The sequence below is a fragment of the Spathaspora passalidarum genome (genome assembly GCF_000223485.1).
Source record: "Spathaspora passalidarum NRRL Y-27907 unplaced genomic scaffold SPAPAscaffold_1, whole genome shotgun sequence".
Classification (NCBI taxonomy): Eukaryota; Fungi; Ascomycota; class Pichiomycetes; order Serinales; family Debaryomycetaceae; genus Spathaspora; species Spathaspora passalidarum.
Window position 1 is genome coordinate 474,066 of NW_006767425.1, and position 27,532 is coordinate 501,597.

Genomic DNA, 27,532 nt, shown 5'->3' on the forward strand with positions numbered 1-27,532 from the left:
TGTCATGAGTAACTCTTTTTTTCGTTCCTAATTATTCCGAACGCTATTTTTTTTAACTAGGTACCTCAGCGGATGAAAGGCTAGAGAGGGGCGGCGTTTGATTCTGGCACGAAGTCGTTTATCTACAAGAGTCAATTTGCAACAACCTCGGCGAAATATGCCGTAATAACTATATAGTCTTTGGTCGCAATCCCCTTATGTTGCTATTCAATGTATAACTGAAACTGGATCACCCTGTTGTAGAAGCAGTTAAACCAAGTGGCTGTGCGAAATCAGTAGATATTGGTATACGTCACCACCTAATACTATGCACTATATCATAGGTAATTCTTGTCGCGCAATTCAGTTTATTACCGTCATCATCATTTCGCTTAATCAAAACAATGACTAAGCTCATGTATGATGTATGATGTATGGAAATCTTCCTTATCGGAAATTCCAGGAACAAAAATAAAATACAGTGATGGGAACGAGTCAAAGAAAAAAAAAAAAAGACTTTTCCATGCGACAAAAAAACAAGCTCATAATTATTCTTTACATGCAGGTTCCGGATTCTATACCTGTAACAAGGCTTGTGAATGCTAAGAAAAAAATGAAATCATGAAAATTATTAACAACGAAAAAATCTGGTCATATATTTTTATTAGCGTATGAATGGTGACGCGTGCGGCGGGCTCTGCGCGCGCGCGGAGTAAGACAACAGCGCCCGCAATCCCTGGCTTACCCTTGTGCCGCGGTACCAAAAATTTGTTACACCTACACTAGGAACGATTAATTTTTTTTTCTTGCCCGCGGACAGGTCCGTGTGGTGTGGATAAATGTAATTTCATACTTTGTTGTAATGTGGGAAACCACCTCGTTATTTCTTTTTCTTGTCTTGTGGGCACCAACCGCAAAAGATGATATACTGCTTACTTTCAAAATACGTTCATTTGTAAACTTCACATATACATCCACATTCAAGAAAACTGACATAGATGTCGGGGGAGTAATCTCCATATTTATGTGTAGGGAGTATCGTATATTATTTTCTACCGCAAAAATTGGGTTATGAGACTATTTCCGCATCTTGCATGAGACTCCCTAAAAAAAAAATCTCCAAATCTCTGCTATCAGAGACGGTTATACGACGAGGTTTAGGCGGTCTAGAATCTGTACTCGATTGTGTCTGTAATAAATTATAACGGTTAGCGAGACCTTTATCGTGTTAAAACGGAAATCTTATATCGCGACCAAGTGAGCTGTTTCAAATATATTTCACATGGCGTTATCATGGAGGGGGGGGGTGTTCCCTTTTCAACATCTATTGTACCACTTTTTCTTGTAGATTTTGTGGATAGATAATCGTTCTAAAATCTCCCTAAGCATATCCTTTAAGCCATTTTCTTATGATAATATTTTAGTTGGTAATACCTGGGAACCCAAAAAAAAAAACATTTAGGTAGTGTATAATAGATCTCAAACTGGATTTTGTGACTTGCATAAACTTGCATTGACGGTATGCGAGATTTAATATTTCTACTAAGGATCGTGGGGTCAACCCATAAACGTGAATTTTTTTGTTTCTATGACAGTTGCAAAATTGCAATGAACACAAACTCATAATAAATCTTGTTTTGTACTATACATATATGTCATACAAAAACTATTTAAAGCTTAATTATACAACTACCAGTAGCAGGTTTACTATCAAGAATAGCTTCACGCAATTCTTCTTCGGTAATATCTGGGAATTCCTTCTTGTAATACTTGTCAGTAAAAGCTTGGATTAATCCTGGGACCTTTTCCACAGTGGTTAGGTGGACAATTGATCCACCCCATCCAGCACCAGTGATTCTTGAACCATAAGCACCATTATCAAGAGCAATTTGGCAAATTTCATTTAATTTTTCATTGGAAGAATTGTTCAAATTGTCCAAATCAACTTGAGAAGCATTGAATAACTTACCAAGCTCGCCTAAGAATTGTTCTGGGTCGGAAATAGGAGATTTCAATAATTTTAATGTTTGTAAAACTCTTAAACTTTCACGGTATACGTGCTTGGCACGTTGATATAATTTCAAAGTTTCGAATCTAACTGGAACAGCAGTCAAGTACTTTTCTTGGAATTCTTGTTCAGAAAGACCCAACTCTTTACTGGCTTCGCTAACGGAATATCCAGTTTGGTTAGTTAATTCTTGTTCAACAAGGTTGATCATCTTGGTCAATCTTTCAATCCCGATATCAATATCATTTCCATCCCATTTTTCTTGATTCAAGGTAGAATAATAACCGTCCATAACTCCTCTTAAACTGCTACTGTCAATATTAGAATCTTGAGGTAAATCCTTAAGACCGAGCTTCTTGGCTAATAAGTCACTGGCAATACCCATTTCAACAACTCTCAAGTTATAGTGAATAGGGGCAGTTTCATGCTTGTTGGCAACTTGTAAACTGTTTGTGATTACAAATGTTAAATTCTTGATTGGAAATTCAAATGGAGTTCCTTTTAATTCTGGTTTAAATTGAATAAGTAAAGCCTTGTTGGTTTCACCATATACTGAAGCACATTGGTCCATACCTCCGGTATTAACACCAACATAATGTTCAGAAACAACGGTGATCTTAGTCAAGTCAGATTTTGACAATTCCTTAACACCATTAGCATGAAGAATAGCTAAAGTTGAAGCAACACAGAATGCGGCTGATGAAGAAAGACCTCCACCAGTTGGAACAGTACCATCAAATATAATATTCAAACCTTTAACCTTACCATTGTGACCTTTTTCCAATAAGTATTTGTGAGCGACAATTAAACCACATTTGAAGTAATTTCCCCAACCATGTTGTGCTTTATCGATGGTGACTGAAACTTTTGGATCTGAAGGTATTTCAATTACTTGTTTAGGAAAATCCTTTTCGTCGGTATTGGTAATGACAATTTGATTACTATCATTTACACCTACAGCAGCAACAACATCAACCTCAATTGCCATTGGTAAAACTGGGAAGAAGTTATAATCAATATGGTCACCAATTAAGTTGACACGACCTGGAGATCTGGCGAAGAATTCCACTGAAGATTCAGGGAAGTTCTTTTTGAATTTAGTTACAAGGTCATTGTATCTTGACTTGTTATCGTGAGTGTAGAACGACAAGTCAGTAAAAGTAGGAACAAGAGAAGACATAGTAAGAATTTGATAAACTTTGCGATCTTGGCTTGAAGGTAATCTTGGTTTGTTTTGAGTGGGAGGGGGGGGTGTGTCTTGTTTATATAGTTTTCCCAGAAAATGACCCAGGTTGAAGTGCACCAATTGAAAAAATAAATTCCTTGACCCCATCGAGGCTGAAATTGCAACGTTACATTGGAATTCCCCATAGTTAACGAGCCCCAGGTGGGGATGTCAAAAAAATGTCTGATAGATACGCGGGAAAAAAATCTGTGTCTGAAATAATTTTTGCAGGCCCATGCGCCGAAGATCGGGGGGATCAGATTATATCCGGATAATCTCCTCTCCACGGAAAACATGCATACGGCAAAATCACCTGTTTATGTAAACAGTATGTGCATGGATCTGTATAGGGAATTGGCCCATGTAAACATTGGTTACTGCTTTTGGGTGTTTTTGCTGTGGAGTGGTTGGTATGGTATCTGCAGTTTGTACGTCATGCTACTTTGGATTTCAGTTGATCTTACTTAAAAAGAAAAGCTAACAAGAACAACACATGATCACGAACTCAAGTAACGGCTCATGGTTCAGGAGACCAAATAATAAATAACTCCGCTCAGTAATAACCACTATTACATATACAACCCAACATCAAAGATAGACAAAAGTTTAATTGAAGTATTGCGGCAATTCAGTGGTGGCTGAAACAAATTCATTGTCTGCTATCATTACCTTGATCCAATTTCTTTTATCCACTCGTACTTTTGGTATGTGTCAAGGCAATTTGTGGCAAACAAATTTTATTTTGCCGTTAATGCATTCACTGTTATTATTGTGTTAAATAAAAAAAAAAAAGTAGTCTGAATTTTGTTTATCAGTCATAGGGCGATCAACAGGGGGTGTAAATTATCCCGCGAACTATACCCTTGGATTGTTTAGAGATAGATCAAGTAAAAATAATCAGGATAATTCTCGCCAATCTCCCATAGATTTTTCCTGAAAAGTACAACGTTGCATTTTCCCTGGCACTGTTTTTTTTTCCAGCGCATAATTTTGGAACTACCTTCCACCCCCCAGATCATCAAATATTTTTTTTCCACACATTGTCAATCCACCGGTTAGACCTTTTGTTTGAAAGACTCTCCACTTTTTCATCGGTCTCACCACGATATATTTTCACCACAGATCGTGCCGATTTTTTCTTCTTCCAACCCCTTTTTCTTTTCTTGTACTTCTTTTTCTTTCCAATTTCTTCTAATTACCCATCTAATCCTTAGAAAAATGTCAGAATATATCCTTGTTACTGGTGGTGCTGGTTATATCGGTTCCCACACTGTTATTGAATTGATCAACAATGGTTACAAAGTAGTTATTGTTGATAACTTGTCCAACTCAAGTTATGACGCTGTTGCTAGAATTGAGTTCATTGTTAAACAACATGTTCCATTTTTCAACGTTGACCTTAAGAACTATGAAGAATTAAACAAGGTCTTCCAACAATACAAGATCTCCGGTGTTATTCACTTCGCCGCCTTGAAGGCTGTCGGTGAATCTACCAAGATTCCTTTGGATTACTATGAAAACAATGTTAGCGGTACTGTTACCTTAGTCAAGGCTTGTAAGGCCAACAATGTCCACAACTTGGTTTTCTCATCCTCAGCTACTGTTTATGGTGATGTTACTAGATTTGGTGACAACTCTATGATACCAATCCCAGAACACTGTCCAATGGACCCAACTAACCCATACGGAAGAACTAAGTCTGTCATTGAAAACATTTTGAAGGATGTTTACAACTCTGAAGAATCTGCTTGGAAATTTGCTATTTTAAGATACTTCAACCCAATTGGTGCACACCCATCAGGTTTATTAGGTGAAGACCCATTGGGTGTTCCAAACAATTTATTACCATACTTGGCCCAAGTTGCCATCGGCCGTAGAGACAAGTTATCTGTCTTTGGTAACGACTATGACAGTCACGATGGTACTCCAATTAGAGATTACATCCACGTTGTTGATTTGGCCAAGGGTCACATTGCTGCTTTGGACTACTTGAAGAACATTGAACAAGGTAAAGGTTTATACCGTGAATGGAACTTGGGTACTGGTAAGGGTTCTACTGTCTTTGATGTCTACCATGCTTTCGTCAAGGCTGTAGGTAAAGATTTACCTTATGAAATTGTCGGTAGAAGAGCTGGTGATGTCTTGGATTTAACTGCTAACCCAGCCAGAGCCAACAAGGAATTGAAGTGGGAAGCTAAATTATCTATTGAACAAGCTTGTAAGGACTTGTGGAAATGGACCACAGAAAATCCATTTGGTTTCAATGTTGAAAACTATAGTTGGACTACCTTCGAAAGTGATGGTAACTACGACAACAGATTGCACACCTTCACTAACGGTCCATTGACTGTTAAGTTAGCTAACCGTGGTGCTTTGATTCAAGATATTGTTTTCAACGGTGAACGTTTAGTCAAGGCTTTCGACAATGGTGACGACTTCAAGTTACCAACTAATCCATACTTTGGTACCGTTGTTGGTCGTTTTGCTAACAGAATTGCTGATGGTAAATTCGAATTAGACGGTAAGAGCTACCAATTGACCTTAAATGAAGGTCCAAACAATTTACATGCTGGTTTCAATGGGTTTGACAAGAACAACCTCCTTGGTCCAGTTGTCAAATTTAATGATGGTAAGTTCACTGTTGAATTCTTGATTGTTGACCAAGATGGCAACGATGGTTTCCCAGGCACCTTAGAAACTGTTGTCAAGTACGTTATTGATAACAAATCTTTAGAAGCTGAATATGAAGCTCACTTGGTTGAAGGTGAAGCTACTATTGTTAACATGACCAATCACTCTTACTTCAACTTAACTGATGAAGCAAATACTAATGGTACTGAAGTTAAATTAGTTTCTGATATCATGATGGAAGTTGATGCCAAATCATTACTTCCAACTGGTAAGTTCATCAAGAATGAAAAGGTCACTCCAAATAAGCCAATCACCTTGGATGATGATGCTTTCTTTGATTATTGTTTCATTAGAGACGAAGCTGGTTGTGGTATCGATACCAGATCTTTACCAGTTGTTCCAGTTTTTTCTGCTGAACATCCAAAGACCACTACTAGATTAACTGTCTTGACCACTGAACCTGCCTTCCAATTCTATACTGGTGATGGTGTTAACACTAAGGGTTTCGGTAAGAGAGCTGGTTTCTGTTTGGAACCAAGTAGATTTGTTAATGCACCAAACCACAAGGAATGGGCTGGCCAAGTTACTTTAAGAAAGGGTGAAGTTTACGGTACCATTATCAAGTACGCTTTTGAAAAGAAGTAAGCAAAAACGCTTACTGCTTTGATAGTATATAGCTAAAATAAAATGACTTTGAATAAATAGTCTTATGGATTTGCAAAAACGAAAAAAAAAAAGAGATTTACATTTTTGTTTCTAGACATCAACTTGTAGAACTTGTACCTCTGTTTATAGATATAATTCCTACATAAATCTCACGCTAAGTTGATAGTATAATCGAGTATATGAAAATGATAAGTTAAACTTTATCGATATGTATATGGATTTAAACATATGAGATATTACATTCAATTTTCAATTTAATTGCTGCAAAATTTTGACAAATTCAAGCTAAAATTATTATGAATAAAAATATGGACAAAAAGTTTTAATAAACTCCCACAAAGGGATTTTCATATTAATATAAGGTCTTAATTAAAGGAAACCAACTTTTAGAAAAGAAATCCTTATAAAATAGAGGTATAATTGAAATATTTTAAAATATAAAGTCACGTGATAATAAGTTGGTATCAAAAACTAGGGAAAAATTTTGAGGGAAGCTTCGTTCCTCATGGCCCAATGGTCAAGGCGTCTGGCTACGATTTAGTAACCACTTCTGGAACCAGAAGATTCCAGGTTCGACTCCTGGTGGGGAAGCTCTTTTTTTTTAAAGTTTTTACATTTACACTAGTACATTTTACACTAGTACATTTTAGCCATTTATCTATCGATTACTGAAAGAAAATTCATATGTTCTATAGTTGAATTGTGAAATATCACTTTGTTAAATCATAAAAAGTTTTTGCAGATCTTGATTTTGATTTTGATTTTGATTTTTTTTTTGGTGCGGAAAAATGTTGTGTTTTTTTTTGACAACCAAAATCAACCAACCATTTGTTGCCTTAATTGCTTAGCTACGACATAATGCTTTACTCGATCCTTATACTAAACAAAGCCGGTGGATTAATATATCAAAATGAAGTAAATCCTGGTCTTAACAAATTATCTACCAATGATTATCTCGTGTTGGCTGGGTCCTTACATGGTATCCATGCTATTGGTGCCCAACTAGCACCAAACATCGGCGACAAGACCGTACCTGCTTCAGTAGAAGAATTCAATCGGAATCAAAACAGTTCCATCATGTCCACCTTCAAAGCACAAAGTCCAAACACTAATCGTTCCGGTTTACAGAATATCGAAACCCTGTTGTTTAATTTGTATATCTTCCAAACAGTAACGGGATTGAAGTTTATGTTGATTACCGCTCCCAATCCTGCCGAACATAAAGGGGAATTGAATAAGCAGTATGACATGGCACATGAACTTTTCCGTCAATTGTACATGCTTTATTCCGACTTCGTCATGAAGGATCCATTTTATTCCCTTGATATGCCAATCAAGAATCCGTTATTTGATACAAAGGTTAGAGAATTGGTTAATTAACTCTATTACTAATCTATATTATCATATCTAACCCTTCTGGCAAAACCACCACTGGTTTCCATCCTAACTGCCTTATCTTGTCATTATTTATGGAGTACTCCTTATCATTATATCCTCGATCCTTAACATATTGAATATATTGGGTATGGTCCACGGAATTGGTTTTAAAAACCTTTTGACATATTAATTTGACTAAGGAATTATTGTCAATTTCGCAATCACCACCTATATTATATATTTCACTCGTGCTAATGCCCGAATGCCAGATTAGGTCTATTGCATGTAAGAAATCCAGGATATACAAATAGCAACGTTTATTAGTTCCATCGCCATGAATTGGAATTGGGCTTTGTTCTTGCAAGCATTTGATTGTTAATGGGATGATTTTCTCGGGATATTGATTGGGTCCATAAACATTATTTGGTCTTAGGATAGTTATTGGTAAGTTATATGAGTATTGATATGATTGAATAATGAGATCTATCGCTGCTTTCGTAGCTGCATATGGGTTTGTGGGGCATAGTGTACCTTGTTCATCTGTGTTTTGGTTTATGTCTCCATATACTTCATCAGTAGATATATGGATAAAGTTAAACTTGTATTGGTGGCTGTATTTGTTTCGAAGTTCACGATAACATTCAAGGACATTCTGAGTTGCAAGAATGTTATTTTTTGTAAAGTATAATGGGGATATAAGTGATCTGTCGACACAAGATTCAGCTGCAAAATTTATGAAATCAGTGATTTCCATTTGATGAAAATTTGTAACTAGCATACTGTATAATGTTTCAAATGATTCCGACAAGTCCAATTTTATGAATTTGAAATTGTTTAACTGTAAAAGATCAGCAATATTTTCGAAATTGCTGGCATAGTTTAGCTTATCAATGCATGTGAAATGATAGTTTGGATACTTTCTCACGAAGTAGCTTAAGAAATTTGAGCCTATGAATCCGGCACCTCCAGTAATCAAGACTCTTTTATCGAAATGTATAGTCATGTTATGTGGCTTTCTGTCTGTGCAATCAAGCAAGATTTACTTTCGGAGATTTTGTCGTTGTCGTACGCTTTTATATGATCACGTACTATAAACAGAAAAAGAAATGTGAAGGGGAAAAAAAGAAAACATCCTTACCTCATCACAATTCCATATCTTCCAGGGTAAAATTGCAACGTTGCATTGGGAATTAGCCACATGGCTTCGGTTTCGGACCAATGACGATTCCGTGGGGAAAACAGGGGGTGTACACATATGGTACTTTGTTATTATTTTATTCATGCAGACACCAAACTGGAACGCCATTTGCGTGAATTAGCTTAAGCTGAAAAAGAAACTGGTCGATATAATTTGCCGTGATGGCAGATTTGTTCGGAAAAACTGAAATTCAAAACAATACCAATGAAAATACACAAAAAAAAGTGTCCGACATTTTTCTCTGTGTTTCTATTTTTTATGGACATAATTTCCGTGGGAAAAACAGCGATCTCACCCAAAAATGCAACGTTACATCGAAATTTACAGTGTTGAAAATTATTTTTCTGATAACTCACATATAAACATGATGATTTCTTTGTTTTCCATAATAATTTGAGATCCCCAACAGTTAGAACCCACGAGTTTCACAAAACGTCATCTTTTGCATTTCTGTATTTTCCTCTCCCCCGCTCCACTATAAATAAGCACCCTAATCATGCATCTGATGGAACATTTGTTAAATCCATTAACATCAACAAAAACATACATTGAAATGTCACAACAATTTGATTTCACAAACCATTCCCACCGTCGGTTAAACTTGCTCACCAACAAGTACGTCTTGTGTTCTCCTCATAGGGCTAAACGTCCATGGCAAGGTGCCAAGGAAGACATCAAGAAAACTGCATTACCTGAGTACGATCCTAAATGTTATCTTTGTCCCGGGAACATCAGAGCTACTGGTGATGTGAACCCTAAATATGAAGCCACTTATGTATTTCCTAATGATTATCCTGCTGTTAGGTTAGACCAACCTGATTACGTCGAGGAAGAAGCTGATGAAAAGAGTTTGAAAGGAAGGTTGTTAAAGACTGAAGGTGCCAAGGGGAAGTGTTTTGTTATTTGCTTTAGTCCAAAACATAACTTGACAATTCCATTGATGTCCCAGGAGGAATTGGTGCGAGTGGTTAACACTTGGCAAGGATTATACAAAGATTTATTAACCGAATCCCAAAGCGGTGCTGCACCATACAAATATTTACAAATATTTGAAAATAAAGGGTTTGCTATGGGATGTTCAAATCCTCATCCTCACGGTCAAGCTTGGTGTTTGGATATAGTGCCTAGCGAAGTTGAAGATGAACTTAACAACATGACAATATACCGCCAGAAGCATAACTCACACTTATTAGGTGATTACGTACAATTAGAGATATCAGAAAAGGAAAGAATTGTTGTGGAAAACGACTCATTCTTGGTAGTGGTTCCATATTGGGCATTATGGCCATTTGAAACCTTACTTATCTCCAAAGAACACTTGAGATCTACTCAAGATTTCACCGAGAAACATAAACTGGATTTAGCATCAATTCTCAAGGTCTTAACCACAAAGTACGATAACTTGTTCAACACATCATTCCCATACTCCATGGGTATTCACCAAGCCCCATTCAAATGTTCTGATGAACACAAGGACAACTCTTGGTTCCACATGCATTTCTACCCGCCATTATTAAGATCAGCTACAGTGAAGAAGTTCTGTGTTGGCTTTGAAATGTTGGGAGAACCTCAAAGAGACTTGACCAGTGAACAAGCAGCTGTAAGATTAAGAGAATTATCCGGAGAAGACCATTATATGAATCAATAGCTTATATAGTTTAAATGTACATACAAACCTCGAAAAAAAAAAAACGCATCGGCTAGATTTCTTTTTTTTTTTTTTGCAAACTTTTCTTTTTGCACTATCAGATATCACCACAGCTTGACCAACATGACTCAAGATCAGCCAGTTAAAGAGACCAAACCCCCTTTAGACTCAAGAATAGGAAAGGATGATCCGTTCGTTTTTGGCCAAAGATATCTTACCAATGAAGAAGACGTTTTCAACCAAAATGCTTGGGATCATGTTGAATGGGGAGAAGAACAAATTAAACAAGCTCAAGAATTGATCTCAAAACAATATGAACACCCAGTAAAAGACTTTGATAAAAAGATGTTTAATGCTAACCCAGCCAAGTTCTGGGACATCTTCTATAAAAACAACCGAGAAAACTTCTTCAAGGATAGAAAATGGTTACAAATTGAATTCCCTTCTTTGTATAAAGTCACTAATGAAGATTATCAGGAACCAACCACCATTTTGGAAATTGGATGTGGTGCTGGAAACACATTCTTTCCAATTTTGAACCAGAACAAGAATGAAAATTTGAAAATCGTAGGTTGTGACTATTCAAAAGTCGCTGTTGACTTGGTCAAGTCTAATGAAAATTTCAGTCCTAATCACGAAAGGGGTATTGCCTTTAGTTCCGTTTGGGATCTAGCTAACCCAGAAGGAAAACTCCCAGAGGACGTTGAACCAAACTCGGTAGATATTGTCATTATGGTATTTGTGTTCCTGGCCTTGCATCCAGAACAATGGGTTCAAGCTGTAAACAACTTGTCCAAGGTATTAAAACCAGGTGGTGAAATTTTGTTCCGAGATTACGGCAGATATGATTTGGCACAAGTTAGATTCAAAAAGGGAAGATTGTTGGATGACAACTTCTATATTAGAGGTGATGGTACCAGAGTGTATTTCTTTACCGAAGAAGAATTAAGACAAATTTTCTGTGTGGATGGACCATTTAAGGAAGACAAGATTGGTACTGACAGAAGATTGTTGGTGAACAGGAAAAAGGAATTGAAAATGTATAGAAACTGGTTACAGGCTGTCTTCAAGGCGTAAGTATTTACGACATAGCAATAATTATAATATAGAGAAAATTATCTAGATGTCTAAAGATAGTCCAAATGTCGTGCAATGGCATATCCATGATTGAACTGATATCAATGCCATGTATGTATGTACGGGCTAGTTTTACATCATTTGTAAATAGATTAGGTAATTCTCGTTGTAGAACTCGACTTAGGGTAACGGGTTTGTCATCTTCATATGCATGTATAGGTGCTTGAATTACCGTGGTAGATCCAGGGATGTAAATCTTTACGGGAATTCTTTGAAACTGTTTGGGGATAATTTTCTTATTCAAGCTAGTGAATTGGCCAAGATTTCTGGTGACAATCGAATTCCAAAGCAATTTAGAGTTTGATTCGCTTAGATTCATGATTGGCTTGGCGCTGCCGTTGATCACAAAACATGATTGCTTAAGTTGGTTGACTATGATCTCATTCAACGATTGTTCGTAATTGATGGTATTATCCGGGTTTGTGTACACAAACGGTATAATGTACTCAGCCGGGTATTTACCTCGTAAGTTCAACTGTATAGTCCAGCAATTCTGATCTAAGCCACCACCTCCACGTTCTTGAATCACACTTGGCAAATACAAGTAATCGTATAGTACACCTACAGGTAAATTCCAGGCTATAGGTACACCTTCATATTCAAACCAAAGTGCTTGCTTATAAATCTCATACGACACATAATTTTGGAAATATGAAATTAATTGCTGGAAGTGAATTGGCAAATATGAATTTCTAGGAATATTAATTAAATATTCGATATCCTCACTATCATGTGGCAATACCACCTTAATGTTAATACATCCGTTCCATAATTTTCTTTTAATTTCAGTTGTTGCCAGCAGAGATGCTCCTGTGAAATTCATATGCAAGTTTTCCAGATATGATCCACACACAAACAAAGAAACGCCAATTTATTCAATGTATAGCATTCATTCGTTTCTCTACACTAAAGATGGCTGGCTGGCTGTGCGGCGGGTTAAAAATTACAACTCAACCGCCCTAAAACTCCAGGAAAAAAAAGACGCCATAGAAGAAAAAAATCTCGTACTTAAAAATAGAACAATAGAATTATTGAAGTTTATTGTTGGTTGTAAATTAATAAGGGCTTCTTTGCAAGCATTCAAAAAGCCTGACGCCTTCTCCTCGCTGTTATAAATAACACGGTAACTAACCATAACCCCCACGTTTGGTTTTGTGGGGCCACTTTTATTCTTATATGTTTCAACCTTGAATACTCTATTTAATTCCCGTCAAAAATTTTTTGCAGCTCTTCAAAATTAATGATTATATAACCACATACCCCCCCTACAAATGACAGCTCAAACATTTAAACAAAGACTTCGGACTACCGATAAACCTCCTATGATTCCTGCTCTTGAAAAAACTGATTTCTCACATGCGGTAGACACTTTTAGACCCGTGAGTATGGATTTATCTGATATTCCTGATATTATACGTCAATTCAATAGAAGAGAAGAAAATGAAGCAAAAAAGCCAAAGAAGAAGAGGGTGGTTAGTACGCCTATTGGATTAGAAAGCTACAGAGAACCTATACAGTTCCCACAGGGTTATAACGTGGCATCAATACCTATGCCCAAGCGGAGAGTCGTAAGTCAACCACTTTTGTCCAATGTCAAAGAATTACCTGATGTTCCAAATGTTGAGCCCTTAGAAGAAGAAGAAGAAGAAGATTTAGAACAGATGCATAGTAATTCATCTAAGTCTAGTTCAACGTCCGTACATGACCTGAGACATGAAATTGCCTCCCAAGAATCAAATATAAGACCTCCACCACCAAGCTATAACAACTCATACAATTCACAGTATTTACACTCGAAACATAGTCTGACTTACTCCAGTAATAGTATTGAATACATGCTCAATTACCCTAGTCAGAAACATCAAGAACCTCCCCAATCACCAGATTCAAGTTACAACTCGGTTAATTCCCTATATTATACTCCTCAAGAATACCACGCATCTTATGCGCTTGACAGCATCGAGTATCCGAAACTTGAAACATCACAATATAGGACCAAACAACAACTGGACTCCAAAAACACCAGCTACGGCACATACAAATTACATTTCAGACCTACAGAATACCGTCTGTCTTTCTCAGATGACAATATGGATTATCTCTCTCACGAATTTTCAAATCTTGAAATTGCAAAAAGTAATGAAGATAGTTTATTTTCTAACCCATTAGTTGACCCTGGTTCATCACAAGAAGATTTGTATTTAACGATTTCTCCAGAAGAAACTAAGAAACAATTATCACCAGTTCCTGAAATTCTTCCCAAAGTTCGCAAGAGTAATTCCAAACACAAACCAAAACCACCGGTATTTCACAATAGTTTATATTCGGAAAAACATACTATCATTGAACAAGTGAAACAACGTCCATTTAGTTATTGTCTTGACTCAAAGCATAATTATGAAGATAGCAGATATCCTATAGCTCCACCAATTAAGAAAGTGCAAGATATAAACAAACCTAGAGCTACTAAGAGGAACTCCACATTAACTATTAATACCACAAATACAAACGTGAATGAACAAAGGAGATCAGTAAGTGACTTGCAGCAATACATAAAGACAAGCAAGGAAAAATTCAACAATAATCGTATAGTGTCATTTGTTAGAGAAAAGAGTAAAGAAGTGACCCCACCCAAGCAAGAAATGCCCAAAGTCGAGAAGAAATTGTCGTTTGCTAGAGAAAATACCAAGGAGTCTGTCGTTACTTCAAAGAAAGAAAAGCCTAGAACCGAAAAGACATTGCCTGCTCCTCCCACAGTTCCTGTGAAAGATAAATCGTTACCAACGCCTCCACCTATATTTCCACCTGTACAAAATATGAACAAACCAATTGCATATAAAGTTAGAATTATACACAAATAGACTAGATATTTATAATTTAACAATTAAATCGTCATTTTTATACTTGTCAATGATATCCTCAATATCATACTTCTTTGCAATTTCTTTATTAATAAACCTCCCTCCTAAATAGTGAACCTTATCTTTACCACTTTCGACAAATCTAGCAGCACATGGTTTTGGAGCAGTTAAACTTATCAACATTGATGCATTAATGTCTATATCTGTAGGACCTTGGTCAACATCCCATCCTGATGGAATATCAACTGCTACGACAGGAGCAATCTTGTCATGATTCACGGAAAGAAAACTAATTAAATCTTTGAATGGTTCTCTAATTGGTGGTTTGAATGAAAATCCAAATAATGAATCAATGATTAATTTAACTTCACCTTTGTTATTAAGCAATGCTTTCACCTCTTCTAATGTTTGTAATTCTCCCACTTGTAAATCTTGCAATTGTTTAACAAGGTTAGAATACAATTGGTTGCTGGTTTTTTTAGGATAGTACAACACCGGATCATATGACCCCCAAGTTTTCAAATGACGAGCAGCAACCAATCCATCACCACCATTATTTCCCGGACCTACAAGAACCAACACTTTATTGGGAGTCCCTGTAGAAGGAGGGTACTGTTTATATATTGCTTTTGCAACAGCCAAACCTGCCAATTCCATCAATTGATCAATCGAAAATGCACCCGTTGACATCAATTCTCCGTCCAATTGAGCAGCCGATTTGGCCGACAATGTCTTGAATCCAGCTTTTATCATGGTTGTATACTGAGATGCAATCGAGAATAATATAATTGCTGTAGAAACGAAAAAAATAGTGATCCCCTTATTATTCATTAAGGGGGGTATACAAAAGTGTCGTGATATTTTTCTAATTGGCCCACACAGAAGAAATTCACTTTTTGACATATGTCCTTTCACCCTTTTAAAGTTTATTTTCTTCTGTATTACAGTTGTAGTTATAGTCCTTCCTATATGGGCCAATTATATCCAAACCCCCACAAATATCCGCGACATTTTCAAAATGTCGTCAGGGGGGGAGGGGGACGGGGAGGTAGACACTTGCAACCATCATAAAACAAATTCTTGGTAAATCCGAAATTATCACGTAAATCAACCGTAGAGAAGTTTGTTTCTACATTTGGTCAACAGTTTAACCTCTGATGCTGGAGTTGTTAGATCTAAGCTTGGATGCATGCTCTAAAATGAATTGGTTTCCATTGTTTTATGCCTCAGAATAGAATTTTCACCTGCTCAATAACATATTAGTACTAGATTTTCGGCAATACAAAGAGAATTTCCTGGTTTTCGTGGTAGCAACTTTGTTCCATGACAAGCAAAACAATAGATGCAGTTACAGTGTCGCTAATAATAGACACACACAGTAAGTTACATTCACAGTAAGTTATGGGATTGCGCGCGTTGCAAAATACACGCACCTTTCAAAGTCTAATTTTTTATTACGGCCAGAAAAAGAATAAACAAAAAAAAATTACCGATTCAAAAAATTTGTTTGTCCATTATCACCAAGTGAATTCAGACGTGCAACAGCCTTGTTAACGACTAATACTGTTGTAATCTGTCCTGATAACACGCTAATCTAACCACAATTGACAAATAGGTGATACCCCTGACACGTATACTGTTAGATTACTTTTGTTATCCCCTGAAAATTCGCGTATCTCGTGTCGACCGTACCACCACCCAATAAAAACAAAAGTTTGTTTAACAGATCAACATCCACAAAAATGGATCAACTGTACACGTTCAATGTTTCGTCATCCAATGGCCAACATAGCTCTCCTATAATTAATTATAGAAAGGATGCTAAAAAGGGGGTCAAGTTTACCTTTATGGTTGTTGGTGAACTGGGTACCGGTAAAACTACTTTCATCAATGCACTATTAAACAAGAAAGTCTTGAATCATAGATATGAGTCAACAGCACATACTGCCGGAGAAACCAAAACATTAGCCTTCACTTCGGCCAAGTCAGTTGCTTTGCCAAACACTTCGATCTTGACCAGAAACGAATTCAATGCCAGAACTATTCATGAAGAACCCGGTATTGCCTTGACTGAAACTCAAATTGAAATCTTGGATGACGACAATATGAAATTGTTTTTGAATATTATAGATACTCCTGGGTTTGGTGAAAATTTAAACAACGAGATATGTTTTGTTGAAATTGAAAACTATTTAAAGCAACAATTTGATTTGGTCTTGGCTGAAGAAACTAGAATTAAGAGAAATCCAAGATTTGTTGATACCAGAGTTCATGTGATGTTATACTTTATTACCCCTACCGGTCATGGTTTGAGAGAAATTGATATTCAATGTATGAAGAGATTATCCAAGTATGTTAATATCATTCCAGTTATTGGTAAAGCCGATAGTTTTACTAGCGATGAATTACAATTTTTCAAACAACAAATTAGAATTGATATTGAAAAATTCAATATTCCAACTTTCCAATTTGATAGCTTCTTGAATGAATATGATGAAGAAGAAGATTATGATTTGATACAAGAATCTAAGTTCTTAGCCAGTTTACAACCATTTGCCGTGGTTTGCTCTGAAGATACCTTTGAAGTTAGTGATGGCGCTGGTGGTAAGCCTAAGATCGTTACTGCTAGACAATACCCTTGGGGTTTAGTTGATATTAACGATACTAGATATAGTGATTTTTCAATTTTAAGATCAGTATTGTTAGGATCTCACTTGCAAGATTTGAAGGATTTGACTCATGACTTCTTGTATGAAACTTATAGAACTGAAAGATTAACAAAAGTCACTGGTGATGCTGGATTTGATGACGATCTTACCGAACAACCTACTGAGACTCATGATCATACTTTGGGAACTCGTCATGAGATTCCTTCATTATCAAACTTGGCTCAATTAACCGATAGTTCTACTAACGGTGATTTTGCTCGGGAAATTGCTGATAGTCATTCAATAACTTCTACAAGTTCTTCATTGAAGAAACCAAGTATGTTATTGGATGATGAAGTAACTCCTCAATCTCCAAGGTTAAGAAATGTGAACTCATTCACATCTTCTTCATCCACAGTTTCATTCGACACTGAAAAACAACAAAACAACAATCAATTCAAGAGATTGTCTATTGGTCCACAACGTAACCAATTGCGTCAATTGTCGGAAACCGTGCCTTATGTAATTAGACACGAACGTAACTTAGAAAGACAGGCCAAATTAGAAGAAATGGAGATGGCCAGTGCTAAGGAATTGGCCCATAGAGCCGCTATGTTGGAAAGAAAAGCCGCGGAATTAAAGGCAAAAGAACGAGAATTGATGAGACAATTGGAAGAGGCTAGAGAAATTGAAAGAAAAAAGGAACAAGCAGAAAGACAAAGGGCTGAAGCAGAAAGACAAAGAGAAGAAGCAGAAAGAATAAAACAAGCCGAGGCTGAAAGGGTTGAAGAGGAAGATGAACAAGAAGACCCAGAACCAAATGTTATTGAAGTACATGATGAATCTTATGAAGATTCCCAAGAACATCATATTGAAAAAGATACTACTATAACCGATTTGCATTCAATTGTAAGTCAACATTAACCTGGTATATATGTGCACATATGAATCTATTGATTTTTCTAGTACAATATCTCTCAACTTTATCCTGTAGTATTAAGCTAACTCTGTGACATAGCACGACGCGACATTACCATTGACGAAAAAAAAAAATTTACACACAGGCAAAGGAAAAGGACAGAGCAAAAAAAAAAAAAACTTCACGTTCAAATTTCAGCTGTTGTCAAATATTACACCAAAGGAAAGGGACAACTAGACAAATACTATCAAATTTAGTGTGAATCAACTACATATAGTTCTACCAGCGAAAACTACACACCGAATTATCTCATTTAGTTCTCCCACAACATTTTCTTTAGTAAAAAAACACGACATATCTCCCGTGATACCCAAAGCTTTTTGTTATAATTTTAGAGACCAAGTTTTTTTTTAACATTCATCCCTACTGCGCTTTTTCCCAGCAATTGCTATTAATAGACTAGTTAGACGTACAGCCACCATGGATATCCTTCAAATCTTGGAAAATGCCTTGCTAAACCCTGATCCTAATGAAAGAACCCAAGCAGAAATTCAATTGAATGAAGCTGCCAACAATCATTTCGCCGAATACATCCAACTTTTAATTGGTGCCTTGATGAATGAAGAAGCCAAGACTGAAGTTAGAATGTTGGCTGGTATTGGATTAAAAAATCAATTGACTTCAAAGGACCCCAAGACGAGAGCAGGCCAACAGGAAAGATGGATTCATTTGGAACCAGAAACAAAAAAGAAAATTAAAGACACAGCCATCCAGGGTTTAAGTGTCCAGGACCAAAAAGTTGCTGGTACTGCCGCGCAATTGGTTGCTGCTATTGCTGACATCGAATTACCAAGAAACGAATGGCCAGAATTGATTCCTATAATTATCCAAAACACCAAATCGGAAAATCCTGAAAATGTTAAAAAGGCATCTCATTTGACCATTGGGTACATTTGTGAAAGTGCGGATCCAAATAATCCAAATATTGTTGCTCAAGCTAGTGGGATTTTAATTGCTATTGTTCAAGGTGTCCAATCTAATGAACCTTCCAAAATTGTCAGATTAACTGCCTTGAACGCATTGGTAATCTCTTTGGAATTCATCAAGTATAATTTTGAAGCTGAAGGTGAAAGAAATTACATTATGCAAGTCGTTTGTGAAGCTACTCAAGCTGATGATAGTGAATTACGAGCCAGTGCATTTGGATGTCTTGCTAGAATCATGGCCTTATACTACCGTCATATGTCTCTTTACATGGAAAAGGCATTATATGGATTAACTGTATCAGGAATGCAAAGTTCTGATGAAAGAGTTGCCTGTATGGCTGTTGAATTCTGGTCAACTGTTTGTGAAGAAGAATTGGAAATTGCATTACAAAGACAAGAATTTGGTTTAGATCTTGAAAATGTTCAACAAATTCCTCCAGAATTCACTTCATACAATTTTGCTCTCGTTGCTGTTCAAGATGTCTTGCCTACACTTTTAACTTTATTAACTAGACAAAATGAAGATCCTGAAGATGATGATTGGTCAGTTGCCATGGCTGCTGGTGCATGCTTACAATTATTTGCTCAAAATATTGGTAATTATGTCGTTGAACCTACTTTGAATTTCGTGGCTGCCAATATCACCAACCAAGAGAACTGGAGAGCCAAAGAAGCTGCAGTTATGGCCTTTGGCTCTATCTTGGATGGTCCCGAACATGAGCAATTGAAGTCATTGATTACTCAAGCATTACCACCAATTCTTAATTTAATTAATGATGAAGCATTACAAGTTAAAGAGACCGTGGCATGGTGTCTTGGTAGAATTGCTGATGTTGTTGTTGATGCCATTGACCTTGATACTCAGTTATCTCCATTAATCCAAGCATTAACTTCCGGATTACGCGATCACGCTAAAGTTTCCACCAATTGTTGTTGGACATTGATTAATTTGTTGGAACAATTATGTCAAGAACAATTGGATACTAACATTATGTCACCATATTATCAAACCATTATTCCAATTTTGTTACAAATTTCTGCTAGATCTGATAATGAATTTAGTAGTAGAGCTTCTGCTTATGAAGCATTGGCTACTTTTGTGACTTATAGTGCTAATGACACCATGTCAATTGTTCAAGGTATTGCTACTGAAGTATTATCAAGATTGGAATCGACCATCATCATGCAATCTCAAGTTACAAGCGCCGAAGATAAGGGTAATTTAGAAGAATTACAAACCAATATTTTGTCCTTATTAACTAATGTTATTAGAAGATTAGGTAATGATATTGCCTTGGCTGCTGATAATTTAATGGATAGATTTATCAAATTATTGGATGCTCAAGAATCAAATTCATTAATTGAAGAAGATATTTTCATTGCTATATCTGCAGTTTCTGGAGCCATTGGTAAAGATTTCATTAAATATATGCCTATTTTCTTGCCATACTTGACCAAGGGATTACAAAACACCGATTCACCTACGTGTAATACCACAGTTGGGTTAGTGGCTGATTTAGCTCATTCCTTAGGATTGGATATTCTTCCATATTTGGATGGACTCATGTCTATTTTGGGTACCAATTTAAACAATTCTGAAGTGAGAAGAGAATTAAGACCGGCCATCTTATCAGCATTTGGGGATATTGCCACTGCAATTGGACCTAATTTCCAACCATATCTTAGTTTTGTCATGCAAATATGTATTCAGGCAGGACAATTTGAACCAGAAGATAACTCCTTAGATACGATAGACTACGTGTTCAATGTTAGAGAATCCGTATTAGATTGTCTTGTTGGTATTGTGGGAGGAATGGCTGACTTACCTAATGAAATTTATCCATATATTGGATCAATATTTGGTGTTTTACAAAGAGTTGCTCAAGATATCAGTATGTCTAATTCTGATTCTGTGGCTAGATCAGCTACTGGGTTATTAGGAGATATTGCTGCTATGTATCCACCAGGAGAATTTAAACAAGCATACGAACAAGTTTGGGTTACTGAATTTATCAAAAGAACCAGATCTAATCCTATTTTTGATGAAAAGACCAAGGATGCAGCAAGATGGGCCAGAGAACAACAAAAGAGACAAGTCAATGCTTAATCACAAGTTCCCACCACCACCACCACCACAACCCTCGTTTCCTCTAATACATACTCTCTCATTCATTCCTCTCATTTTGCACCTCTCATACTTTTACACTCTCACTTTAACGTTTCCGAAAGTTATTTATTCATGTTTGCTTTCCTAATAGAATCAAACCTCCTTTTTTGCCTTTTTTAATTTTAATGTCCAATTCATATCCTCTGCATAAATATCTTATATACTTTTATAAATATATTTTCCTTTAACGAAATATACACACCTGCTTAATAGACGTTATACACAATTTCACAATTAATTTTAGACCTTGCATTAGAACCAAATAGTCGTATCATGGTTGTGATGTGAATTTCAGATTATACAATAAGAAAACTGACTTTTAGACTGTTCGATAGCAATATGCGCAAGTATTTTTCCACCGCAATCGGTCCAATCGAACGGTTAAAAGAAGCGAAACAGGGTTGGTATCCAACTCCACAACTAACTACAGATCACAAAACAATGAACCCAGAATGGATCATACCACTGAAAAATTACCTCCCGGGGAAAATTCCCAAGTAAAGCCCATCAGAAAACGGTTGCATTGCCAGTGACAAATGCAGTAAAGAAGCCTTGGACGCGTGGCAATGCGTCTCGGCAAAAAAAAAGTTTCATTGTCTGCCAATGAATTTTTTCTATTGGACTAAAATACATCCTGACTTTACAACGGTATTGTCTTTTGCAATTTTAATATATAAAGGGTAGATCCCCGAGCTCGTTCTTAATTATAATTGACGCAGTATCCACTCGTGTGCGCAACAAAGTTTAGATGCTTCTGTTCAACAGTAATTCCAATTTAACTACGATATATCCCGCTTATCAACCGGTTCCATTCGATCATACTTATATACTATATGATCCCCAGGATGTCATATCTGTGATCTGTGTCCAGTTTTCGTTGTTGCCCATATACATCATGGTGTTCTACACGGCGTGGTTCTTAATAACTCGAGAGATAGAACCAGTTATAGCCGTGGGTGGTCATTTGTGCAATGAAATCGCCAACAAAATTGTCAAACGACTTATCAAACATCCGAGACCAGATTTCCATAAGGACTTTGGGTTAGGTTCATACAGTTTGACTTACGGGATGCCGTCAGCCCATTCTCAATTCATGGGGTTTTTTGCAGCATATTTCATATACACTATTCATTTCAAAGTGGACCATATGCCAGCCAGAAAGAAACGTTTTGCATACTTGTTGATGATAACTGGGATGGTTGCGGTTGCATTCTCAAGAATTTACCTTTTGTATCATACAGTTCCTCAAGTCATAGTTGGGGTAATGGTGGGATTCGTATTGGGAATCTGTTATTTCATTGCATCCACACTCGCCAGAGATGTGGGGTTAGTTGATTGGGTATTGAATTGGCCCATTGTCAAGTACTTCTACATAAAAGATACTTATTATTACAAGTACGAAACTTTCCAGCAAGAACATGAAAACTATCTTGCAAAGAGGAAGCTGGCCAAGGATACTCTGATACAAAAGACTACCAAGGAGAAAGAACTACAATAGATTCTAAATATATTTCACTAGCAATTAGCTATATATAAGCATTTACAAATATAAAAAAGAATACAAAAAAAAACAAACTCTATGCAGTAAAAAGACATTAAAAGTCATCCCATTTATCTTCGTCATCCTCTTTTTTAGCAGGACCCAGAGACAAACTTTGGTATTGAGTTTTATGATCAGGTTTATTAACTCCAAAAGCAGGTGGAACTGGTTGCTTGGCACCGCCAAAAAGAGCACCAAATCTATTATCAATAGTCTTGTTTAAACCTTGTTGATTGATGTCATTGGTAAAGCTCTGGAAAGTTTCTTGACCATACTTTCCAGTTTCTTGCATTTTTTGTCCAAATTGGGCCATGGCCCTTTTAGCCTCATTACCAAACTCACTAGATTGAATAGTACTTATACCTGGCTTAATAACACTTTCATTAACTTCAGCCACGGATTTAACTACGGTAGAAGAAAACAATCCCCAACCTTTAGTTAAAGTACCCAAAGGATCTTTTTGGAGATTGTCTAAACTCAAACTTGAAACACTGTTGTTAGCTGGTTGTGGAGTAGGGGTATTACCAAATCCACCGTACTTCCCACCTTGAGATGGTGGTAAATGATCTGGTCTCAGGTTGTTTCTTGAACCCAATTCAGCAAAATAATTTTCATTTTTTTGTCTTTGTTCTTGTGATAAAAGTGGAGTTGAACGTCCTTGAGGAGTGGATTGGCCACCAACTTGTGATGGGATAGACGCAGTTGAAGAAGTTCTTGAATCTGGTAATTGCTTACCGGAATGATCCTTAGGAACAAATTCTCTTCCTTCAACTTCACAAGTTAATAATTCCTTGTAATCTTCAGCAACATAATTATCATACTTGGCCTTGGCAGGTAAAGTTAAATCAACACCGTTGGAAACAAAATAATTCTTTAATCTTTCATTACCACCGATTTCCATTCTCATGGTTTCCTCAGGCTTGAATTGATCCATGGTTATCGATCTAACAAAGGAAATATGAACACCTAAGCCTCGATGGATCCCAGCACACTCTAAACAGATGAAAATACCAAATTTAGGAGAGGCCCATTGTGGATTGTGGGCGGAACAATCGAAACATTTCTTGTTTTCTCCGGTTTTTTGTAATAATAACAACTTTCTACGCGTTTCAGGATCAATTGACATATTTGACAGCAAATCACTTAAAAAAAAAGTTTAAAAACTAAAAAGTAAAAGGTTAAAGGTTATGTATAAGTCTATATAAAACGCCTGATGGAGGTTGGATTAAGTGGTTGCCAGATAGTTTAAGGTTGGTTACTTGGTTCTGGCGGTGATGATATGCTCAATATGTGGTAACAAGTACGAAAGTAAATCACAATTTTTTTTTGTCCGTTGTTTCAATTCAAAAGCAAAAATTGATAACGCCTTGGTCGTGCGGATTGACTAAAACTGCAAACATAAATACGATAATTCAGGAAACTACTTAGGATTGATTTCATTTCATTGGAATGGTATGTTCTTGATACTGCGTAACATATCTATCCAGATAAGTGATCTCATACTTAGTTTACTAAGCCAGAAGGCCGTAAGAAAAGTGTATAGTTGAATCAATTTCTGTCAAGTTGTAAATAGTATTACTAATATAGTGTAAGCCACCAAGAATTCGACCGTTAACGCAAGCACTTAACCCTGAGTTAATTACAAATCTCAAGATATGTCAAGAGAGACGGAAGCGGATGCAACAGTGTACTTCCCGATCCGCGGTCCCTTATGATCTTTCCAATCGTCCAACCAATAGAAGTTGTAGATGAAATAGTAGCATTAAATATTATAATTCGGGATTTCCTATTTGGGAATTTCTAGCAGCTGCTTACAAATTCAAAATGTAATCAAGTAGCATGCTCACCAGCATAAGCGAGTGACTAAAAGGGCGTTGCTGACATTATGTAAGCAAGCTCCACGGGTAAAATATGTCGCGGATATTCAGCAAAGATAAAAGTATCCACACTACCACTAATTAGTGATTTCATATTTTTATCATTTTCCCTGGTTGATATTATTTAAAACATACGCTATGCCACACATTTCAAGTATAAATAGGGGGTGTATTCTCCTTAATTTCTATTTACATTCCCCATTTCTTTCTTCATCAATTATAACTTAGCTTAAGATGTCCCCAACTGCAGTATTTGTTTCCGGTGCCAATGGATTCATTGCCCAACACATTGTCAAGCTCTTGATTGACAAGAACTACATCGTAATTGGTTCAGTCAGATCACCCGTAAAGGGAGATGAACTTGTTGCTAATATCAATTCTCCAAACTTTTCATACGTTGTTGTCCCTGATATTGGAGTTTCTGGAGCATTTGATGAAGCACTTAAGGCACATCCAGAAGTTACAGTTTTTGTTCACACTGCTTCACCATTCCGTTTTGATATTAGTGATATCGAAAAAGAATTGTTAACTCCAGCTATTGAGGGTACCAAAAATGCTTTACAGTCAGTACAAAAATATGCCCCTCAAGTTACAAACGTCGTTGTCACTAGTTCATTTGCTGCAATTGGTGCTTTCCGCCAATACGAAGATCCCTCTAAGATCTTCACTGAAGCAGATTGGAATCCTATCACGTGGGAAGCTTCATTAGACAATGCAGGTGACGGTTATCTTGGTTCCAAGAAGTTTGCTGAACAGGCAGCATGGGATTATGTTAAGACTGAAAAGCCAAATTTCAAATTAACCACTGTCAATCCACCATATGTTTTTGGTCCTCAAGCTTTCCCTATTAAGAATAAGAAAGAATCGAACACTTCTTCGGAAGTGGTCAATGCATTGTTGAAACTTTCTCCAAGTTCTAAAATTCCTGAAACTCACCATTTATTTGTCGATGTTCGTGATGTTGCAGCTGCTCATATTTCGGCCTTTGAAAATCCAGAAGCTGCAGGTAAGAGATTGTTCCTTGCTTCTGCTCCATGGAGTTCTCAAGGTATTGTTAATATTATTCGTAAGAACTTTACCGAATTGAAGAACATTCCAGTTGGAGAGCCTTGGAAGGATAATTTATACAGAAGTGCAACTTACAAGTTTAATAATTCCAAAACCATTGAAACTTTAAAGGTTGAATTGTTACCATTAGATACTTCGATTATTGATTCAGTCCAACAAATTTTGGAAGCAAAGTAAGTAATTGGGTACTCGAATTAGATTGTTTACATAATTCTTTAATACTGTTTAAAATTAAATATAAATAGAATGTTCTTTAATGACACAATCGTAGTTGCAGCAATTTGTTCAAGGAAGTGCTACCACTTTTAGGATCCACAACAAAAATCTCGCTGTGGCTAAAATCCGGTAGCGCCGACTATTGGGTATTTTCATAGCTATGCGGTTGGTACTGAATAATATGGTGATATACACACGGACTTTATAGTTCCATTACATATGATATATTGATTCTTATATAGCTTTATATACACAATTACAACTTACTACCTGGAGCATCTAATGCTTTAATAATGTTAACTGGATAATCCCTGTTACCAAGATTTCCGACATGCCAACTTCCACCATCAACAACTAATACATCACCAGTGACATATGAAGCAGCTGGTGAAAACAAATAGACAGTAGCATCAGCAATATCTTCAGTGGTACCTAATCTTTGTAATGGGATATTGGCTGCCATTTGATCCTTTGTACCTTTAGCCAATCTTTGAAGACCCTCGGTATTGTCAATTGGGCCTGGGGCAAGACAGTTTGATCTTATACCCAATGGGCCTAATTCTACAGCAAGCGCATTTGATAATGCATCGACACCGGCTTTAGCAGCTCCAACATGAATTTGGAATGGAACACCGTAGTAATGTAATGTAGCACTAACGAATATAATTGCCCCCTTGTTCTTTCTCAATTGCTCAAAGCATGCCTTGATGGTATTAAAAGAACCCAATAAATCAATAGCAACAACCGATTTGAATGCATTTGAAGATAAATGATTGAAATCACTCAAGAAATTCCCGGCTGCTCCTGCAATGACAAAATCAATTCTACCTAATTCTTCCACAGTCTTATTAACAGCTGTAACTAAAGAGTTAACATCACGGACATCAATATTAGGTAATGAGATGACTTTGGCATCTGGACGTAAACTGGCAATGTCTTTGGCAGCAGCATCAGTTTTTTCTTTGTTTCTTCCAACAATAGCAGCATTGGCACCTAATAACACCAAAGCTTCTGTTTGAACTTTACAGATGGTACCAGCACCTCCAGTTACAAATACAACTTTTCCTTTGAATAAGTCAGATCTCCAAGAACCTTTAGAGACATATGATTGATTTAATGTAGGCATGATATGAATGGAGCTATATGTGTAAAATGATAGTAACAAAATGATACGGTTGACGAGCAAGCAAGGGAAAACGGTTGTAATTTATATATATATTTTTTTTTCGGTTTATGCCTGTGACATAATTGTGGATATTCCCCCACCCCTCCCCCACAAATATCATTTCTCCTTTTCCGCGCATTAGCACTAACCGAGGTTATTATGTATGACGATTTAATGTCAACATGATGCCGTACCCAACAACAACATTATACGCCG

At 36.7% G+C, this 27,532-nt stretch overlaps 15 protein-coding genes across 15 annotated transcripts; 9 read left to right on the plus strand and 6 right to left on the minus strand. All coding sequences in view use genetic code 12, as the record gives it.

Annotated features, from left to right (window-relative positions):
* Positions 1 to 1,578: 1,578 nt before the first annotated feature.
* On the minus strand, positions 1,579 to 3,207 carry GAL1 (galactokinase; the record flags this gene model as incomplete). Its single annotated transcript, XM_007372182.1, has 1 exon — positions 1,579 to 3,207. A coding segment is annotated over one exon (964 nt), but the record flags the coding sequence as incomplete, so codon positions are not given.
* Positions 3,208 to 4,332: 1,125 nt separating this feature from the next.
* Positions 4,333 to 6,642, plus strand: GAL10 (bifunctional UDP-glucose 4-epimerase/aldose 1-epimerase; the record flags this gene model as incomplete). Its single annotated transcript, XM_007372183.1, has 1 exon — positions 4,333 to 6,642. The coding sequence occupies one exon, from the start codon at positions 4,431 to 4,433 to the stop codon at positions 6,486 to 6,488; it is 2,058 nt and encodes a 685-aa protein (XP_007372245.1).
* A 700-nt stretch (positions 6,643 to 7,342) lies between these two features.
* On the plus strand, positions 7,343 to 8,916 carry SPAPADRAFT_57929 (TRAPP subunit; the record flags this gene model as incomplete). Its single annotated transcript, XM_007372184.1, has 1 exon — positions 7,343 to 8,916. One exon carries the CDS (start codon positions 7,368 to 7,370, stop codon positions 7,887 to 7,889), a length of 522 nt encoding a protein of 173 aa, XP_007372246.1.
* GAL102 (Gal102p) lies at positions 7,903 to 8,889 on the minus strand (the record flags this gene model as incomplete). The annotated part of the gene is made up of 1 exon (XM_007372185.1): positions 7,903 to 8,889. One exon carries the CDS (start codon positions 8,887 to 8,889, stop codon positions 7,903 to 7,905), a length of 987 nt encoding a protein of 328 aa, XP_007372247.1.
* A 566-nt stretch (positions 8,917 to 9,482) lies between the features above and the next one.
* GAL7 (UDP-glucose:hexose-1-phosphate uridylyltransferase) lies at positions 9,483 to 10,762 on the plus strand (the record flags this gene model as incomplete). Its single annotated transcript, XM_007372186.1, has 1 exon — positions 9,483 to 10,762. The coding sequence occupies one exon, from the start codon at positions 9,581 to 9,583 to the stop codon at positions 10,730 to 10,732; it is 1,152 nt and encodes a 383-aa protein (XP_007372248.1).
* Positions 10,763 to 10,825: 63 nt separating this feature from the next.
* On the plus strand, positions 10,826 to 12,760 carry ABP140 (Abp140p; the record flags this gene model as incomplete). The annotated part of the gene is made up of 1 exon (XM_007372187.1): positions 10,826 to 12,760. The coding sequence occupies one exon, from the start codon at positions 10,856 to 10,858 to the stop codon at positions 11,807 to 11,809; it is 954 nt and encodes a 317-aa protein (XP_007372249.1).
* Positions 11,814 to 12,692, minus strand: SPAPADRAFT_132827 (uncharacterized protein; the record flags this gene model as incomplete). The annotated part of the gene is made up of 1 exon (XM_007372188.1): positions 11,814 to 12,692. The coding sequence occupies one exon, from the start codon at positions 12,690 to 12,692 to the stop codon at positions 11,814 to 11,816; it is 879 nt and encodes a 292-aa protein (XP_007372250.1).
* Positions 12,761 to 13,393: 633 nt separating the features above from the next.
* Positions 13,394 to 15,699, plus strand: SPAPADRAFT_57934 (uncharacterized protein; the record flags this gene model as incomplete). Its single annotated transcript, XM_007372189.1, has 1 exon — positions 13,394 to 15,699. A coding segment is annotated over one exon (1,216 nt), but the record flags the coding sequence as incomplete, so codon positions are not given.
* Positions 14,740 to 15,483, minus strand: SPAPADRAFT_133248 (NADHX epimerase; the record flags this gene model as incomplete). Its single annotated transcript, XM_007372190.1, has 1 exon — positions 14,740 to 15,483. One exon carries the CDS (start codon positions 15,481 to 15,483, stop codon positions 14,740 to 14,742), a length of 744 nt encoding a protein of 247 aa, XP_007372252.1.
* A 773-nt stretch (positions 15,700 to 16,472) lies between the features above and the next one.
* SEP7 (septin) lies at positions 16,473 to 18,302 on the plus strand (the record flags this gene model as incomplete). Its single annotated transcript, XM_007372191.1, has 1 exon — positions 16,473 to 18,302. The coding sequence occupies one exon, from the start codon at positions 16,473 to 16,475 to the stop codon at positions 18,300 to 18,302; it is 1,830 nt and encodes a 609-aa protein (XP_007372253.1).
* Positions 18,303 to 19,379: 1,077 nt separating this feature from the next.
* SPAPADRAFT_57935 (karyopherin beta) lies at positions 19,380 to 22,020 on the plus strand (the record flags this gene model as incomplete). The annotated part of the gene is made up of 1 exon (XM_007372192.1): positions 19,380 to 22,020. One exon carries the CDS (start codon positions 19,441 to 19,443, stop codon positions 21,388 to 21,390), a length of 1,950 nt encoding a protein of 649 aa, XP_007372254.1.
* A 178-nt stretch (positions 22,021 to 22,198) lies between these two features.
* On the plus strand, positions 22,199 to 22,948 carry CWH8 (Cwh8p; the record flags this gene model as incomplete). The annotated part of the gene is made up of 1 exon (XM_007372193.1): positions 22,199 to 22,948. The coding sequence occupies one exon, from the start codon at positions 22,199 to 22,201 to the stop codon at positions 22,946 to 22,948; it is 750 nt and encodes a 249-aa protein (XP_007372255.1).
* A 97-nt stretch (positions 22,949 to 23,045) lies between these two features.
* On the minus strand, positions 23,046 to 24,116 carry AGE3 (Age3p; the record flags this gene model as incomplete). The annotated part of the gene is made up of 1 exon (XM_007372194.1): positions 23,046 to 24,116. One exon carries the CDS (start codon positions 24,114 to 24,116, stop codon positions 23,046 to 23,048), a length of 1,071 nt encoding a protein of 356 aa, XP_007372256.1.
* Positions 24,117 to 25,006: 890 nt separating this feature from the next.
* Positions 25,007 to 26,190, plus strand: SPAPADRAFT_57937 (SDR family oxidoreductase; the record flags this gene model as incomplete). Its single annotated transcript, XM_007372195.1, has 1 exon — positions 25,007 to 26,190. The coding sequence occupies one exon, from the start codon at positions 25,102 to 25,104 to the stop codon at positions 26,110 to 26,112; it is 1,011 nt and encodes a 336-aa protein (XP_007372257.1).
* Positions 26,191 to 26,361: 171 nt separating this feature from the next.
* Positions 26,362 to 27,348, minus strand: SPAPADRAFT_57939 (uncharacterized protein; the record flags this gene model as incomplete). The annotated part of the gene is made up of 1 exon (XM_007372196.1): positions 26,362 to 27,348. One exon carries the CDS (start codon positions 27,275 to 27,277, stop codon positions 26,408 to 26,410), a length of 870 nt encoding a protein of 289 aa, XP_007372258.1.
* Positions 27,349 to 27,532: the final 184 nt, after the last annotated feature.